A 17030-nucleotide genomic window follows, 5' to 3' on the forward strand; every position below is an offset into this window, starting at 1 on the left:
ACCTTTTTCAAATTATTTCTGGCATCACTGGGAACTGGCTGTGCAGACCATCTGCATTCCTGATTGTTGTACATTCTGAAATCTGTGTGCAAATGTTACACATGATTGGATTATGTGTCCAGTGGAAAAAATAGGGAACTTTCAATCTAAACGTAGGCACTTATTACGAGTGGCCTCTCAATTCTTATGAGGCTGTTAAGTACTTACCAGTTCCTATGGAATTATGAGATCTGCATCGGCACAATGGATCGCTTTACTTCTGAAAATAGCCAAAATCTGTGTGTGAAAGTATGGAGAATATTGAGGTATTACTAAGGGAATCATACCCAAAAATAACAATTGACCTGGCCTCTCAGGGTCCAACTTGTAGTGGACTGGAATTTCTCCTCCCTTGGATTTAGTGGCACTGCCAGAATCGGTAACTACATTAGCAAGGAAAATCTGGCCTATTTATTGGGCCACTCATAATGAGGACCTTAAATTTACTTAGGTTGCAGAGTAGCAACATGCTTTCCTTAACTTTTTAGTAAAAGGTACTGCTGCAGTTTATGCAATATGTATGTGGTGACAGTGTGGTCTGTTGCTATAAAAGTTTGCCACTTATAACATAGCCAACACTACAAAGGTTTTTCTATATTGTTGTTTTATCAATAATTACGTAGCGATTGCATTATTTTGTATATGTAGTACATTGATGTGTGCATCATTATCCGCTACCGACTTCCGGTGTGCAGTATATAAAAGGATTTGCTATACGTTATTATGTTGCTCTATTATCAATGAAAGGTTTTCTGCGTTTCCTTTATGACCTGAACACTTGAGTCTGTATTCCAGCAAATGTAATATATATGCATACATTTGTATTATTTCTACAATGTTGCTATTCGATTACTTAACATTCCTTTTTATGTAAATAGACACGTATACTGGACAGACTGGGGAGACAGAGCATTCATTGGCCGCGTTGGCATGGATGGCAAGAACAAGACAGTGATAATATCCACCAAAATTGAGTGGCCTAATGGACTCACAATTGACTACACCAATGACAACCTGTACTGGGCCGATGCCCACCTGAACTACATCGAGTAAGTGCACAGAGAAGAATAAAGCAACACAATAACTGTTGATATGAAACATTTACCAAATCATTTTGATTGAAAAGTGAGTCACTGGTTTTACCATGGTGTGCAGGAAGGTTAAGAAATACAGAAGCACTCTCAGTTCTTGACATCTGTTCACATCTCCTGTCTCACACTCCTTCACCAGTAGTACATACATTCAGTGACATAACGCAAAATTATGGGGGCTCCCATGCAGAATGTGAAGAGGGACCTCTGAAACACCCATATCCCACAGATATTCATTGGCCTTTGGCTGTATGGGGGCCTCCAGAAGGGTTGGAGCCAGTGCCTGTGTCGCAAGGGAATGTGCTACGACCCTGCATACATTAGCGAAGGCTGCCTCAAGTGCACCGTACCCAGAAGGGTAAAGAAAGAAGGAAAATCTTTGCATTTCACCTGAAATCCTTTGGCAGGGAAACAAGTCTGGTGTCCAGAATCAGATTTTCCATACACCCTCTTGTTTTCTGTTAATTTCCCACTTTTGTGTAGCAGAATTAGTAGGGCACCAGTCTTATAGTCCAAGCAGCGTAGTAAGTTTTGATGGATTTTCAAATGGAGGCCAGCTTTTAGAAACCATTAGAAACAGAAATATCAAAGGTTTTATGTAGAATACAGAGAACTTTCAGATTCATCACAGGTTCCGGGCTTAAACCACTTTGTCACCAGAGCCTGAACAATCTGAAAAACATACAAATTTGCTGCCTTGCCTTTGCAGATGATACAAAGAATGTCTAGATACCTTATCTGGAGTCTTCGCCGCCCTAAATCCTGCACTTTTCATCCCAGTGCATGTGAGAAGCAACTATCTTTGCGACTTAGAATTATTTTTCAGCAACAGGTTTTGACCTAGACAAGAGAGAAAAAGGGAGAAAGAGAGAGGGAAGAAGAGGAAAAGAAAGGTAGGAAAACAGAGAGAAATTGAGACATCAGGTATTAAAAAGAACTTGCAAAAGTAAAAAAAAGAAGGCAGCAGTCCAGATATTCAACAAACAGTGCATTCAACAGTGCCTTAAAACTGGCATCCAGAAAAAAAACTTTGAGCCGTTCTCTTATATATAAAGTTTTGCTTTAAGACTTTGAAATGCATCTTCTCCCATAGCGAAGTTCTCTGCTGCCAGCTGTTCACTGGAACTCTGATTAAAAAATAGTTCCCTAATCCTGTGCTTTTCTTAATGCTGTCTTTCTTCTGAACTTACTTCAATGGGCTATCCTAGGAAAGAAGGCCCTCACTTCCACCTCCGCGTTAGTTTAGCATTGGTCTCAAAGAGGTTAAGATCCCTCTCTGAAAGCTTTATCAAAAAGATCCCTAATAAAGAAAAATATTAGCCAGGATGCACACTCCTTCCTGAGAAGGAAGGTCCTATATGGATAGATCTGGCCCTTTAAGTGACACCACCATATTGTTCAAATGTTACCTTTTTCCTACCTTTCACAAGTTTACACTCAAGGACAATGGTGTCCTTGAAAATGATGAAAAACTCAAGAGACTGAGATTATTTTACACCAGAGAGGCAGGGAATAATCAAGTTTCTCAAAATCCTTTTTAAGCAGGATACCTTGCTGGCCACCTAACAAGCAATGATCCATAAAGAGAAGCTTAGGTGAAACATTAATTGCACAAATTCTGCATTCAAGTTTCAAGTTCATATGAGCATTTTACCGCACTTCACATGCCTAAATACGAGGGATGAAAGCTGCACAATAAAGCTTTTTAAATACTAAATGTGTCCTCTTCGCACTCAGGTTATGTGAAAGTCAAAAGGGTCTGGAAGTCTAAAACGAGTGAGTCTGACAGCTATATTTACTGGTCTTCTTGGGTTGTGGTGATACAGCATTTTCTGGGCCCACTTGCTTACCATTGGTCTTTCGGCAGACCTTTCTATCTGACTCAGAGATGATTGGTGTTAGCATTAGCATCAAACACATTAATTCAACAGTGCAGTCCATTTGGCTACACAATCAGGACCAGGAATCGGTGACTTGGGTTAAGGAGAATTATTACAAATTCAAACTTAAGTACAAATAGTTGACTCTCAACACCATGCTATAAAGGTAAAGTATAACAACTGGGAAACCCAAAAGAAATTTAGGCGCATCAGTATTAAACAACATAGAAATTCGGTAAGAGCTATGCAAAATATAAAAAAAGGGATTGAAGCTCAGAGAAAGTCTCAAGTTTGGTTGTCTATTCATAAGTAAATCTAGAGTCACAGAACTCAATCAAAGTTCAATCAAAGAGGATCGGTCAGTTAACCTAAAGAGTTTCAAAATTCAGGATAATCCATAAAGGACATCAGTGTTGAGCAAGGATATTTTAGTTTTGAAGGTGTCAGTATCGTAGTAGCTTGGTCAAGAGTCTTTTATGGGTCAGAGATCAAGTGTTAGCCTAAGACACACTTAGGAAGGGATCAGACAGGCATTGAGGTCTAAACCTCATAGGTGTCAAGGGAAAATGCTTTACACATTCAAGGTCTGCAAAGAAGGTGTCTGGAAGGCTCCAAGAGAGAAAAGGGACTGACTCCTAAGAATGCTGGAAGAGGATCTGAATCTCTAACAATGTTAGCAGTATGTTATAACAAACAACGTCTATTCCTAACAACCCCCTTTGTATGCCACATCAAATGGTAACATTTGCTCAATAGCCCTTTCAGTTGACGCTCTGGTTCCCCATGTTTCTTCATCAAGGTCTCCTTCCCAGGCACTTACTCTATCTCTTGTACAGTAATGTATCTATTCTACAACTAACAATGCATGTGAATACCACCAAGAAGTGTAAAGTTAGCAAAAAATAAAATATATTTTTTATGCAGCATGGTGAAATTAGGGCTACTTAGGAAAACTTAAATGTTAACTCAATAGTGTGCATTTAATTTGCGTGTGCACATTTAAACACCAATGAATATAAATTTCTAATGCATTAGGTTTCACATTATATGTTGATTTTCAATAAATCATTAATCAACTATAAGTATGACTGAGAGCTACCTTTAAATGCATATACGTGTAGCATTGGTGCACATATTCCTTAAATGTTATTGTTTCAAGTAAGATCACATTCTATATAGGTTAGGGTGGTTTCTATTTAGTTTACAAATGATTAAGTTAGTTTATGAAAGTCAAAGTTGATCTTCATAGTAAGTACATTATCTACTGAATGAGGAGTTTGATTAATGGGACAATCAGTTATGATAAAACATATAATGTGAGTAAATTCTCTAGTCCTTCAGTGAATACACGCTCTAATAATGATGTACAGTGCAACACGGTAATTAGTTCATTAAACCATACAAGAAACATGTGCTAAGTGCACTTTCATGTCCCATATCTATTAAGTATCTCTGATGTATTTGTGACGTGTGAAGTGTGGGCAATTGTTGCACCGCACCAGTAGTCACCGTTGTGCTAGATGTTAAAACCATACCTGTGTCTACACAGGATGTAGATGTATAAAGCAAGCCTTGGTGAACGGAGATTTCTTAGTGGTGTCAAGGGTGGGCAGATAAATGAGTAAACAAGACCCACCTGGCATTCCCTATTTGCTTTCAAGTTCTCTATTTCTGAAAATGAATATGCTTTTCCTACAACTGTACTTGCAAATTAATACACACACGCCTGCAATCCCAGCATACAAGTCAATCTCTAATCCAGTCCCCTGTACTAAGAAAATGACATAACACCCTTACTTTAATAAATCATTATAGATGAGTTGTGTTGTCATAATATCATAATGTCTTGTGCCAGAGAAAGCAGCCGAGGGGAAATGCCTGTCCCAGAGCATCATTACAGCTGGCATTTAAAGACTTTTCATTCGCAGGATCTGTTCTAAAAAGAACAGTGTTCAGCACCAGATTTACGGCAGCATGTTTAGTTTTTGCCTGGCATAGATCATTACTGAAAAGAAAGATCTGACTGCCCTTTTCTAAATCTAATTTACATTAAACTGATTCTGAGAATGTCTTTGCAACAAATTACTAACTGCTGTGTGGCATTTTCAAATTTACACTACAGATTTTGCTTTTATTTCTCTTGTCTACATACAACCATACTATCTCTTGAACATGAGGAACCAATACACCAAGGACATAAGCAGTTTGTAGGATGGGTGATAGTGTGAGCATGTATTATTAGGAATAAAATGCCCTCTGGTCTATGTTAAAAGATCACTTCGAAGTTCGATGACCTTAGAAAAAAACTCCTGATGTAACTTGCAATATCCCTATAATGTATGGCAGTGGTATAACATTTTGTTTGCTGACCATGCTTGCTATAAAAGCCTAACAGTTTTTGTGCGCTCATGCAGATACTGTGACCTGGAGGGACGGCACCGACACAATGTATACGATGGAACTTTGCCCCATCCGTTTGCCATCAGTGTTTTTGAAGACACCATCTACTGGACTGACTGGAACACCCGTACAGTAGAAAAGGGAAACAAGTATACTGGATTGGATAGAACAGTTTTGGTCAACACAACACACAGGCCCTTTGATATCCATGTCTATCATCCGTATAGACAGCCTATACGTAAGTTGACATCATGCTGCCGTCTTGTGCAATGCCTAAGCCAGTTATCACACGTTTTGCAGGTTATGACTAATAGTTATTACAAAATTTCATATGTGTGTATTTGTTTGTCTATGCATGACCCTTCTAGGTTCGTTCTATCTTTGTAGGGATTTTTTGATTATCAGGATTGATTCTTATACATTTGAAACACCTAAGAAGTGTGCGTTTCAAAGTTGTTTTTGTGCAGAATCATTTTCTTTAGCTCAATTTCTGCATTTCCTGGAAATCGAAGAAGACCTGGACTCTAAACTAGTGGCTGCACTCTTCACTGAATGTTGTAGTAGTCATCATAAAGAGAGATGCGATTTGTGCGAGTCGGAGATGTATTTGAGTGAAATAAAGAAAAAGACAAAAGAGGGTGAAACAAAAGTGGAAATAAAGAGTGTAAGATAGACATAACTAGAGAAGAAAGATTGAAGTTCGTTTGGAATCATAAACTGATCCCCACAGGTATGTAGGTATGCCTGTGTGGGTGTGCGTTAATGTGTTTGTGCATGTGTGAGAGGTTTGGATTTGTTTGGCAATGTATACTTGTATTTTTATTTACTTTATTGCCTACTCTGAATGGATGTACAAGAGATCGAAATATAGGGGAATAGGACAGCAAAGAGGTATTTTGCTCTGTGCTAGGATACAAGCTTTTGTTTGCATTGATACTCTGTCGTCAGAAAAAGTTTCAAAAGTCACTCCATGGTTTTAATACAGTAAAGAATTTTCATGTTTTAATTTGAGGGGCTGTGAATGACTGATGTTGTTCTATTTCTTTTACAGTAAGTAACCCCTGTGGAACCAACAATGGTGGCTGCTCCCACCTCTGCCTCATCAAAGCTGGTGGTCAGGGTTACACCTGCCAGTGTCCAGACAACTTTCTGACGATTCAGCTTGGTGCCATCGCTCGCTGTCTGCCTACGTGTTCAAGCTCACAGTTCCTATGTGCAGATAGTGAAAGGTAAGCTGCATGGCAAGTCAAATATCGCTGCCAAAATATTCCTCGACGCAATTTGTGGTTTTCCTCACGGATAGACAATTTAATATCACAACACAGGAGCAGACAAAAATTACCAAAAAAGGTGGATCCTTTTTAGTTGCCTTGTATTTTCTTAGTCAGTCAATGTGAGAAGCTGTGTAAGTGAGGAAACAAAAATAACTTGACCCCTAATGTTTTGTACAACTTACATTTTAGGGCAAAGCACTTAATTGAAATCCTTAATGTAATCTACCAATAGTAAATAGCCATAAATATTTTATTGTTACTGTTTCATTACAAAGAGACATATCCCGAAATTTGCCTTTTTGAAGATTAATTTCAAGGAAGAACTTTGAGTCACAATCAGTGTCTGCCAGATTTACCCTGCCTATTGGCTGACACGCTGGTAGAAATGTGATTTATCCTACCGTCATTGGACTCCTCTCTGCCATATAGTTATATAGGATATTAAACTCTGTCCTGCATGAGCGTTTCTCTTCTCAAATGATCACCTGGCTATTGTTCACACTATTTCACTGTATTTCAAATAATATTTATGTTAATTTGTATTATTGAGCCTTGCGCATATTGTCTTTAGAGATAACAACATTCACACAACCGAGGGACAAAATTTGGTCTCACAATTGAGACTACCATTCTAGAAAAGGAACAGTTTGAAACTATGTAGACATGCATAATTCATGAATATTACTCAAATGGATACAGTTTGAATCAGACTACGTTAAAAGAAGAGTTGTCGTGGTCCTCTGATGAAACATAAAATATTTGTGGCCAGCGAAGAAAGTTTGCCGGCAAAGATGTACTCATCTTCTGACTTTGCCACAAACCCCACAATAAATTGACTGCAAATTGATCACATAAGCCTCCAAATTTTCTTTTAAGGTGCATACCCATCTGGTGGAAATGTGACGGACAAAGGGACTGCAGAGATGGGTCAGATGAGCCTTCTCTCTGTCCCCATCGCTACTGCCCAGTGGGACAATTCCAGTGTAATGACGGCAACTGTACGAGCTCCCATTTCCTGTGCAACACTGTGCCCGATTGCCCAGATGGCTCCGATGAGGATCAGGTGCTGTGTGGTATGTTGCAGAACTTTCACTTTATCTCATCATGTTTATGTCATCTGTTCCAGTGCAGGAGCACATGGCTGTAATCATTGTTTTCTGTTTTAGCCTTAAATTGTGAACTACAAATGTGATCGTTTCAATATCTCTATCTCGAAAGTATTGAGAATCATGCCTTCAAATAATAGAATCATTAGCAGCTGCTACCAGGGTGGTGTGGCGAGGGGTGGGGGACAAAAAAAGAAAGCCAAAACAGAAAATAAAAAAGAAAGCCTAAACAAAAAAAAACACTTACCTGAAACGCCCGCCACCTCCGAGCTTCGTCCTCCATCCCTCTGACATCTTCCTGCACTCCCGGCCAGCAGCAGGAAGCACCCTCCCATCCAGCCTCCCCATAACCAATCACAACTCTGCAATGCAGTGTTGTGATTGGTCCGAGTGCCCTGGATCGGCGCTCATATGGGGACTGGAAAGGTTTGCATGTTCCTCACCCGGCTGTGTAATGCAGCCTGGTGGGGGACATGCAAAGTGTGCAGAACTGCAAGAGGTGGCCCCAGAGGGCCAGCCAAGCCGTCTTGCACACTTTAGGAGTGAAAACCACTCCTATCCCTACTCCGCCAGCCCCCCCCCCCCCACCCGAGAGCCACTGACGAATATAGGAAAAATAAAATGACAATAAAAATAGTTATTAGCATTTTATTTTTCCTTCTTTTCAGTGGCCTTGTATGTGGAAAAAAGTCCCCGTCACAGTGTGTTGAACATTTTAAGAATAGAGGTGCCAGGCCGCTAGGTATGTGGGCATGTAGCCACTTTAACCCTGCAGTGTCCCCTAATCTCTTCTGGCACCTGAATATACGTCCTGGATCAGTGAGTGTGCAGTGTGAATCCTAACAACTGTCAAACACGGGTGCAGGAAAGAGCGCATGTAGGAGAGGGTGTGTGACATTAGGAGGCTATGTCTTCTCTCTCTGCTGGCTTGTGACTGGGCAAGTTAAGGCAGAAACAATTGCAGGGGGAAGGCCAAGATCTTGCTTTCCTTACATCATGGTCCTAGGACCAGTGGTCCTAGGCCAGTGTCCAAGATAGCAATGACAGTTACCTACATAGAGGAGTTGAATGGGAACAAAGCTTGATATAAATCAGGGTAGGCTATTGGTAATTGAACGTAGGCGTGGCTAAACAATTCCCAAACTAGCTATACGGCAAGTGGTGGCACAAAGTAATTTTTTGACAAACATCCCTACAATGGGCACTTGGCGAAAGGGACTGATTACAAGTTGCATGGTACTGGGGCATGGTAATATCACATACAATTTTATTGTTATCATGCTGCAATCCCACCTCAATACCATGCAATGACCCCTTGGAATGAGGAGTTACTATGTGGGACCAATTTTGTTATAGTTGTACAACCATACCGAATTCCCATTTCCATAGGTTTGAATTCATACGTGTTCCGCCTGCTCTGAGCAGGCTTGTAATGCTTTCAGATATGTCTGGGTGAGGTGGAGGGTGATGGAGGGAGGTTACTTTTTAAAATAATGCCAGTAGACCTAGTGGGTCTTCTTGGGAATCTGCTGGATGGACCTCGTATAATGTCTGATGTTGTTATCCAGGTTATTCAGTGATATGCAAGTTTTTTTGAATTCCCAGTTCTCTGGTTAATTATATCAAGCTCTCTACTATTTCTATTATGCCTCAGACAACTATAAATGCACGGACTGATTCACAAAGCTAAATGTACATCCTTGTGTAAGTTCACTCTTTTTCAATATTCACAAAACTGCAATTAATAGTAAGTTTACGAGTACGGAGACTCCGGAGTCGGCTGGAGAACTCCGCACCTAAAAGGATAGGTCTGTCCTACCTTTTTATGTACGGTGTCTCTGCACTCGTACACTTACTATTAAATTACATTTTTGTGAATACTGAAAAACAGTAGACTTATACAAACGTGAAAGTTTACCTTTGTGAATCAGGCCCGCAGACTCTAAGTAGATGACGTCTATGAAACCTTGATCCTTACTTGTATTGAATGAGCAACATATGGGAAGCATTCATCTTTCTTGAAAGTGTCATATTTTGTGTATTGCGTGCTCTTTGTGCAGCCAACCATCAATGTGAGGCTCACCAGTGGCAGTGTACCAATAAGCGATGTATCCCTGAGGCCTGGCAGTGTGATGGAGACAACGACTGTGGAGATAACTCGGACGAAGAAAGCTCCCACTGTGCCGGCCGGACCTGTAATCCAGGACAGTTCAAATGCAACAATGGCCGCTGCATTCCACAGAGCTGGAAGTGTGACGTGGATGACGACTGTGGGGATCACTCAGACGAGCCCCATGATGAATGCAGTGAGTAGCAGAAAGGGCAGGGGGGAAATGGCGCTTAGTTCAGAAGTTAAAATATGAGTAGTCCTACTACTTTGGCTGGCCTGCAAGTTCATCTTCATTTGCCATTTAAGTTCTTGGGAAATTAACATTATTGGAAAAAAAATCTTTCTATCTCTTGCAGTGATAAAATATGGAATGCACACAGACAAAACATATAATTTGAAATCCTTCTCTAGCGCTTTGTTGTTTATGCAGACGATAAAAATGTGTTAGTCACACTCATAAAATGTAGTATTGTCTAGCATCAGTAACTGATTCCAGGCCATGGAGAAAATTCCAGTGACTTAGTTAAGCTGTGGCCCTCATGACGAACAGGCTGTGAAATTCTGGTATGTGTTGTAACTCTTGTTAACACACCTACCGGAATTCCATGTTTTGTGACAAACACCACACTCTTGCAGTTTTCTCCAAGCAAATTTCAGCTCAGGACATGCAGATTTTGGTGTGGTAAGCATCGCAGTCCCCATGGTATGCCCTATTTTACTGGTCTTAACTTATAATAGACAATATTTATCAAAACTATTAAATTTCAATCCCCGGGGTACCAGATTTTAACAGGTGCAATAATTATCGGAGCCGGGCCACTTCTAATGAGGGTCTGTAGGTCTAAAAAATCACTCTGCGTAGAATGCAAAAACTTCTTTATCGTACTGCAAATTTTGGGCCAGATTTATCAAGCCTTTGCGTATCCCTTGCAGCATGCATGGGGCACTAGGGCGACGCAAAACCGAAGTGAGATTTATCAAGCCACGCAAAGACATCTTGGCTGGCCCTGAATGGCTTGATAAATCTAGAGTAACGCAGGCATCTCAAATCGCTGCCTTGCGTTATTCTTCGGCAGAGAGGCGTTCCATGGGTGGAGCGTGGGTCCACCCATGGATTTTGGCACATTCCCAGATTTACCATTAGCGGTAGACCTGGGAATGCATCAAAATGCTACGCTTCCCAGGTGAGGCGTAACGAGGAGAAATATATTTATTTCTCCTCGTTTTTCCTCTTTCTATGTGTGCTAAATTCTGCAGTATACACACTAAGAGGGAAATGTCTCTCAGAATTCAATGTCTCTCAGACAATCATACCTACAACGCAGGCACCCTTGACACAAGGGTGCCTGCCTTGATGCTAGTCAGCCAAATGTGCGTCAGCCCAGGAAAGGAGAGGAATGCGTAGTATAATGATAAATACGGCACCTTCCTGCCCTTTCCCTTTCACGCAGAGCAGCGCAGCGCAGCAAGGCGGATTGCTGCGTGGCGCTTTGTGAAAGAATGATAAATCTGACCCCCTATTTGTCATCACTTTAACACATACCAACTATGCTGTTTTATTATTCATCTCCTTTAAGCAGCTAAAGCAAATAATGTGCACTAGAATCTATTGGCTACGTTTAGCCAATCTACAGGTTTGCTAGGTCATATGTATCATTTCTCAAGCTGCGCATAAATCCAATACTAAGGCATTGTTTTTAAGATCTATTGCAGAATGCATAGCAACCATTACAAATGTCTCAATTATTTTGATTCAAAATGTACTTGTTTGTGTTTTTAGTGGGACCTGCTTACCGCTGCGATAATCACACAGATTTTGACTGCAGAACAAACTATCGCTGTGTGCCGCAGTGGGCCGTGTGCAACGGCTATGATGACTGCAGGGACAACAGCGATGAGCAAGGCTGCGGTAAGTTTTGAGGAAAGATCAGTATTGCATAAACCGACAGCTTGGAAAAGAATCATGGTTGTGTGTGATTGCACTTGTGAACATTTGACCCAGACTTTATAACTGTATTTTACAGTGTAATATGCTAAGGTAGGACAGGGAGTTTCAAAGCCCAGCATCAAGTGCCCTGCCCTCCGCAAAACACTAGTCACCCTCCAGTATGTGTGAGCTTCTTTAATGCAAAAAATATTCTTCAACAATAAGCAATCAACATCATGAAAATTGTTGACAACATTTAGTGGTTATTACTCAGAAGAACACAGCGGATAATGCATTTCACATTACTATATTCCTTTCTGGAGTCCCAATGGCAGAAAAGTGTAAGCAACAAGTAATTTGTTATATATGACTTTTGTAGTAGAAGTTTCTTCTTTGTGTTGAAATGGTAGTTTTGTTGGTGGAATAAATTGCAAGGCCGTGAAGGTTTTCTGAAAGGGATGTGCTTAAAATGCTCTAAAGACGCGGGGAGGGGCACAACGGAGGAAGGCGCAAGATCTGGAGGGAGGGGCAGGTGTTGGTTCAACCAGCCATACTTTACCATACCTTGTTTCTTTTTTAGAGGTATTGACTTGTGATCCTTTGGGGGATTTCCGTTGTGACAACCATCGGTGCATCCCTCTACGATGGAAGTGTGATGGCGATAACGACTGTGGTGATGAATCCGATGAGCGCAACTGCAGTGAGTTCCAATTCATTTCTGTGTTTTTTAACCAATGTACATTCCTTCAAGATTTTATTTGATTGGTGGTGTCACGCTAAACTGTTCTGATGGACAGGTTATCCAACCACTACGGGTGAGACAATGAATACCCTGTCAATCGGTATGCTCATTCCTTCCCTGCGTTGCTGATACCGGGGCCTAACATGCTTGAGTCATTGGTTTCCCCTAGTGTTACACCAGGCAATTTGGCCGCTTTGCTACAACTTTTAACATCAATGCAAGTGGTAACTCCTCTTGCCAGCCTCATCAAGATTACCAGAATGACTGAGAATGTTGCCCTCAGTATTATTCTACGTATGTAATATGAGCTGCGATATTTCTAGCCACGCCATCTATATTCCAAGCACTACTGGTGTGCTGATCGACTGCCCAGGAACCTATGATTCGTCAGCACTGCGTCATCTACCATTCGGCTGCAGCCAGTTCTTGCTCTATCACATGAAGGAGATATTCAGGCTCTTTCCAGAACATGTATAATAGTGTGGCGCTAATGGAAGCTGAGTAAGAAATGACAGCATTAGGTGTAGGTGCTAGTTTGCATTTTGCATAATGCAGAACCACTTCAATGCCTTTACTCCCTGCTCTGTCACCCCTGTGTCCTTAATGTGCTTTATCTAGAGATTATTACAATAGGCATGAAGGAGGGCAATATTCATGTCTCCTGTTGCACCAGAGAGAAGCCCCTTATTGAAGACAAAGGACTCATTAAACCTCCAAAGTTCCCATTTGATAAGTTTCCAACAGTGCTGGGAGTGCACCCTAATGTCCCTGAGAGAGCTGCCATGGCAAATGTGTGAGGAAAAGATCTTGCACAGGACATGCTCAATGTTGCACTCAGAGCTTCTGAGGCAAACTGGCCCTGCAAAGAAGACACCTCTGTAATCTAAGATGCACTGGTAGGGGTCTTCGGGCATTTCAGCAAAGAAAATGGCCACAGCATCAATTCTGTAATTTCTGCTGCCATGATCTGCTTGCCATTTGTTAGGATGTTTTAGAATCCCTTAGCACAGCTACAAAACTTTCTTTTGTGTTGAAGTTATTAATTCTCGTATTAGTATCCAAATGTCACCTCACACAAGGACGGTCTGATCTTGCTATCACTGTCTTCAAAATATCATCTTGAGCCGGTTATCAAGAAAAAAATCTCAGTTTGATAGGGCCTCACCCTTAAAGGTGGGCAAGCCATCGAAAGCTTGAACCAGGCTAGATCCAGATGCTTGGCCCTGGCTCAACTCACAATCCTGTAGGACCATCGAGCCCAAAACGAGCCAAGCTTTCATGTGGCTTCGGCCTGCCACCCAGACACTGCCCGCATGTGCAGAGAATGAAAGAAAATATTTTAACCTTTGATGTAAAACATGAGAGGGAAAGAACTAGCCATCTAGTAGCTTAATGACACAATGTGAAAGCAGAAGAACTGAGATTTTGCTGGCTTTCCTGTTTGAACAATGTTAGAAATGGGATTTCTGGTTGGCTAGGGCATGCGCCTAAGCCAGACAGAAACCACCACTCTAGTCAGGGCAAGGGAGTTACACACCAAAGATAACTCCTGCTCACCCCCTTGGTAGCTTGGCAGAGCAGTCTGGCTTATCCCAGAGGCAATGTGTAATGCGTTTGCGCAAAACACACACACACAGCAGCGACACACTAGGCACACCACAAAAGAAACTCCACTCAAGGTTATATAAAAAATAGCCTTTGTATTACTCATAAAACACATTAGAACGTAATCGCATATATACACTATGCCACCTGGCACTTAGTATGACTTCACAGGGGATTATATCCACTTACAGGGCCAACCGAACCACTGTCAGAACCTCACGTCACAAGTAGTGAAAACAGCCAGTAACTACTGGTAACCTTGTACTTAGCACAAATACATTAGGCACACATTACCATAGCACAAACCACTATGCAGACATCTTAGTATTACTTAGCATATGATGAAAAATATAATCAGCAGAAAGGTAGTACATCATAACAACACATCATGCCCACCATCATCAGTGCCCCCCCTAGGAAACACTTGTAAGGGGTGCACCTATCCTTTCCCCTCTTAAGCAGAAACTGCACAATAGGTGATCGTTACACCAATCCACCTAATCACATTAGACCCCACCTAAACATAGGGGCGACCATCAGGCCGGCTGGCCTTAACCTTGGGGCCCGTCTTGGGTTTCCTCACAATGCCCTTTGTCCCACAAAGTCAGGGCTCTCTCTTAGTATGGGGTCTTCCAACTGGCAAACTGCCTGATGCAGCAGAGGAATGGCCCCAACAGGCCTGTACTAAAATGGGGGCAAGGGTGCTACTCACCCTTGTCTCTCCTTAGACACAAATTGCCCCCGACGTTGCAGCTGCCTGCAATCTGGCGACGCCGCTGTGAGAATACACCGGCACACATAGTGTGCCTTCTAAACCCCACTCACTGGGGCCTCTCCTCTTTACAGGGCGAATCGAGCCGAGTTCTGGAGCACCCAGTGGGCTCCCGCCATAGACTTCCCCCCCGGGTTCCTCAGGGACTCACCCGCGGCCCAGGTGAACTCGGAATCCTGCGTCTGCGGCATCTCTCCTCTTGCCTCCTCAACAGCTACGGAGCCCGCGAGGCTCCAGATCGACCTTGGCAATTCGCGGGGCTCTCACCAGCAACGCGGGAGCCCAGCCCACACTCAGGCACACACTTGCCTGACTTCCGGCTCTGGTGCTATTTCCTCTGGTCGGTCACGCCCCCTGTCAGGCTCTCCTCGCCCGACATCCTGTTTTGGAGCTCGGAGCGAGCAGAGATTGAGCCCTCTTCTTTGGGGCTCAGGAACATGCACTACGGAGTGCCCCTCACGCCCTTACACAGCCAAAGTTGGAGCCCTCTTCCTCGGGCTCTGGAAACACGTAGGGCTCTACTTGTCACCACAGGGAGCTCGCCCCCAACCAGGCAACGGCCGCCTGGCTTCCTGTTGTGCGGCTCTTCTGTGCTACCAGTGCTGCTGGATTTGTCAGCAGCGTTTGACACTATATCCCATTCCATCCTACTCAACAGACTAAGAAATGTTGGAATCCACAGCCCTGCCTTCCAGTGGTTGTCATGCTTCTTAACTCACCACACTCAAAACATCAACCTCGGTGCCTTCCAATCTCAAACTTCGGAGTTGACTAAAGGAGTACCTCAGGGATCCTGTCTCAGTCCCACTCTGTTTAACATTTATGTGGCTCCTCTAGCGGACTTTCTCAGGGATCTGGGCTTCATTCCAATTTCCTACGCTGATGACAGCCAGCTCCTAATGGCTTCTGATAAAAACTCTCCCAATATCCTATTGACCTTTTCCGAAGGCATGATAGCCATTTTGGCTTGGATGAGGAACAATTTCCTGCAGCTCAATGCAGGTAAAACGAAGATTATGTTATTTGGAGAAGCTCCTCTACTGTGGTCCCCAGATTGGTGGCCTACTGACCTGGGTGCTGCTCCGGTCCCCAAAGCAGTAGTAAAAAACTTAGGAGTACACTTGGACCAGAAACGTACGATGAAGGAGCAAGTCACTACCACCGTGGGCTCCTACTTATACGCGTTAAGCCTCTTGAGGAGGGTTTTCACTTTTCTCCCCATGACAGTCTGTAAATCCCTCCTTCAGGCATTAGTAATAATGCAGGCACAGTCCTATTCAGGCCCAGTGCTACTCCTCCCACCACTCCAAATGCAGATTGGCTTATTCAGCCTAGCACTGACTCACCCAGCCCCTCTGGAGCCACTGCACCTCCCCAGCCCCTGTCATCCGGAGCCAGACATGCAATACACAACAGGCTGGCACAAAGATACATAGCACACAGAAATGTCCAATTGTAAAAGTGGCATTTCTAAAATAGTGATAATAAATCTGCAAACACCATTACGCAGCATTTGATACCACTATTGCAAAATTACCAAACTTGACCACGCTACTCCTCTCATGTCAGGAATTACCACTGAAATACATATCAGGGAATCCTCAATGCATTCCTATGAGAGGGCAGCTTCACAGTAGTGAGAAACCAAAATGGCTGTTTGTCACTACTAGGACATGCCACAAAGTTAAGCCACATGTCCTACCTTTTACCTATAGCACACCCTGCCCATTGGGCTAGCTAGGGCCTACCTTAGGGGTGACTGTTATGTAGTAAAAGGGGAGTCACAGACGTGGCACCCACTTCATGTGCTACGTTAGAGTGGCAGTAAACTGTGCGCACAGGCCCTGCATCGGCAGAGGCCTGAGACAGGTTTGAAAGACTACTTTGATGGGTGGCGCAAGCAGCGCTGAAAGCCCACCAGTAGCATTTAATTTACTGGCCCTGGATATCTGAGATACCACTTTACAATTAAATTAAATACACCAAACAGGTGTAGACCAATCTTACCACGTTTACCATAGAGAGCCCATGCACTTTACACTAGACAGCAGTGATAAAGTGCCCAGAATCCTAAAACCCCCAAC

The 17030-nt window shown here is 42.7% G+C and overlaps 1 protein-coding gene across 1 annotated transcript in view; it reads left to right on the plus strand.

Annotated features, from left to right (window-relative positions):
• LRP2 (LDL receptor related protein 2) overlaps positions 1-17030 on the plus strand; it is a 342454-nt gene that overhangs the window by 247563 nt on the left and 77861 nt on the right. The window contains exons 52-58 of the mRNA XM_085645360.1: positions 918-1088; positions 5425-5648; positions 6462-6639; positions 7561-7757; positions 9851-10096; positions 11681-11809; positions 12408-12527. Coding sequence (XP_085501486.1) covers positions 918-1088; positions 5425-5648; positions 6462-6639; positions 7561-7757; positions 9851-10096; positions 11681-11809; positions 12408-12527 — 1265 coding nt within the window. The remainder of the gene's footprint in view (positions 1-917; positions 1089-5424; positions 5649-6461; positions 6640-7560; positions 7758-9850; positions 10097-11680; positions 11810-12407; positions 12528-17030) is intronic.

This window comes from Triturus cristatus, chromosome 3_1, assembly GCF_964204655.1.
Source record: "Triturus cristatus chromosome 3_1, aTriCri1.1, whole genome shotgun sequence".
In the NCBI taxonomy this organism is placed as follows: Eukaryota; Metazoa; Chordata; class Amphibia; order Caudata; family Salamandridae; genus Triturus; species Triturus cristatus.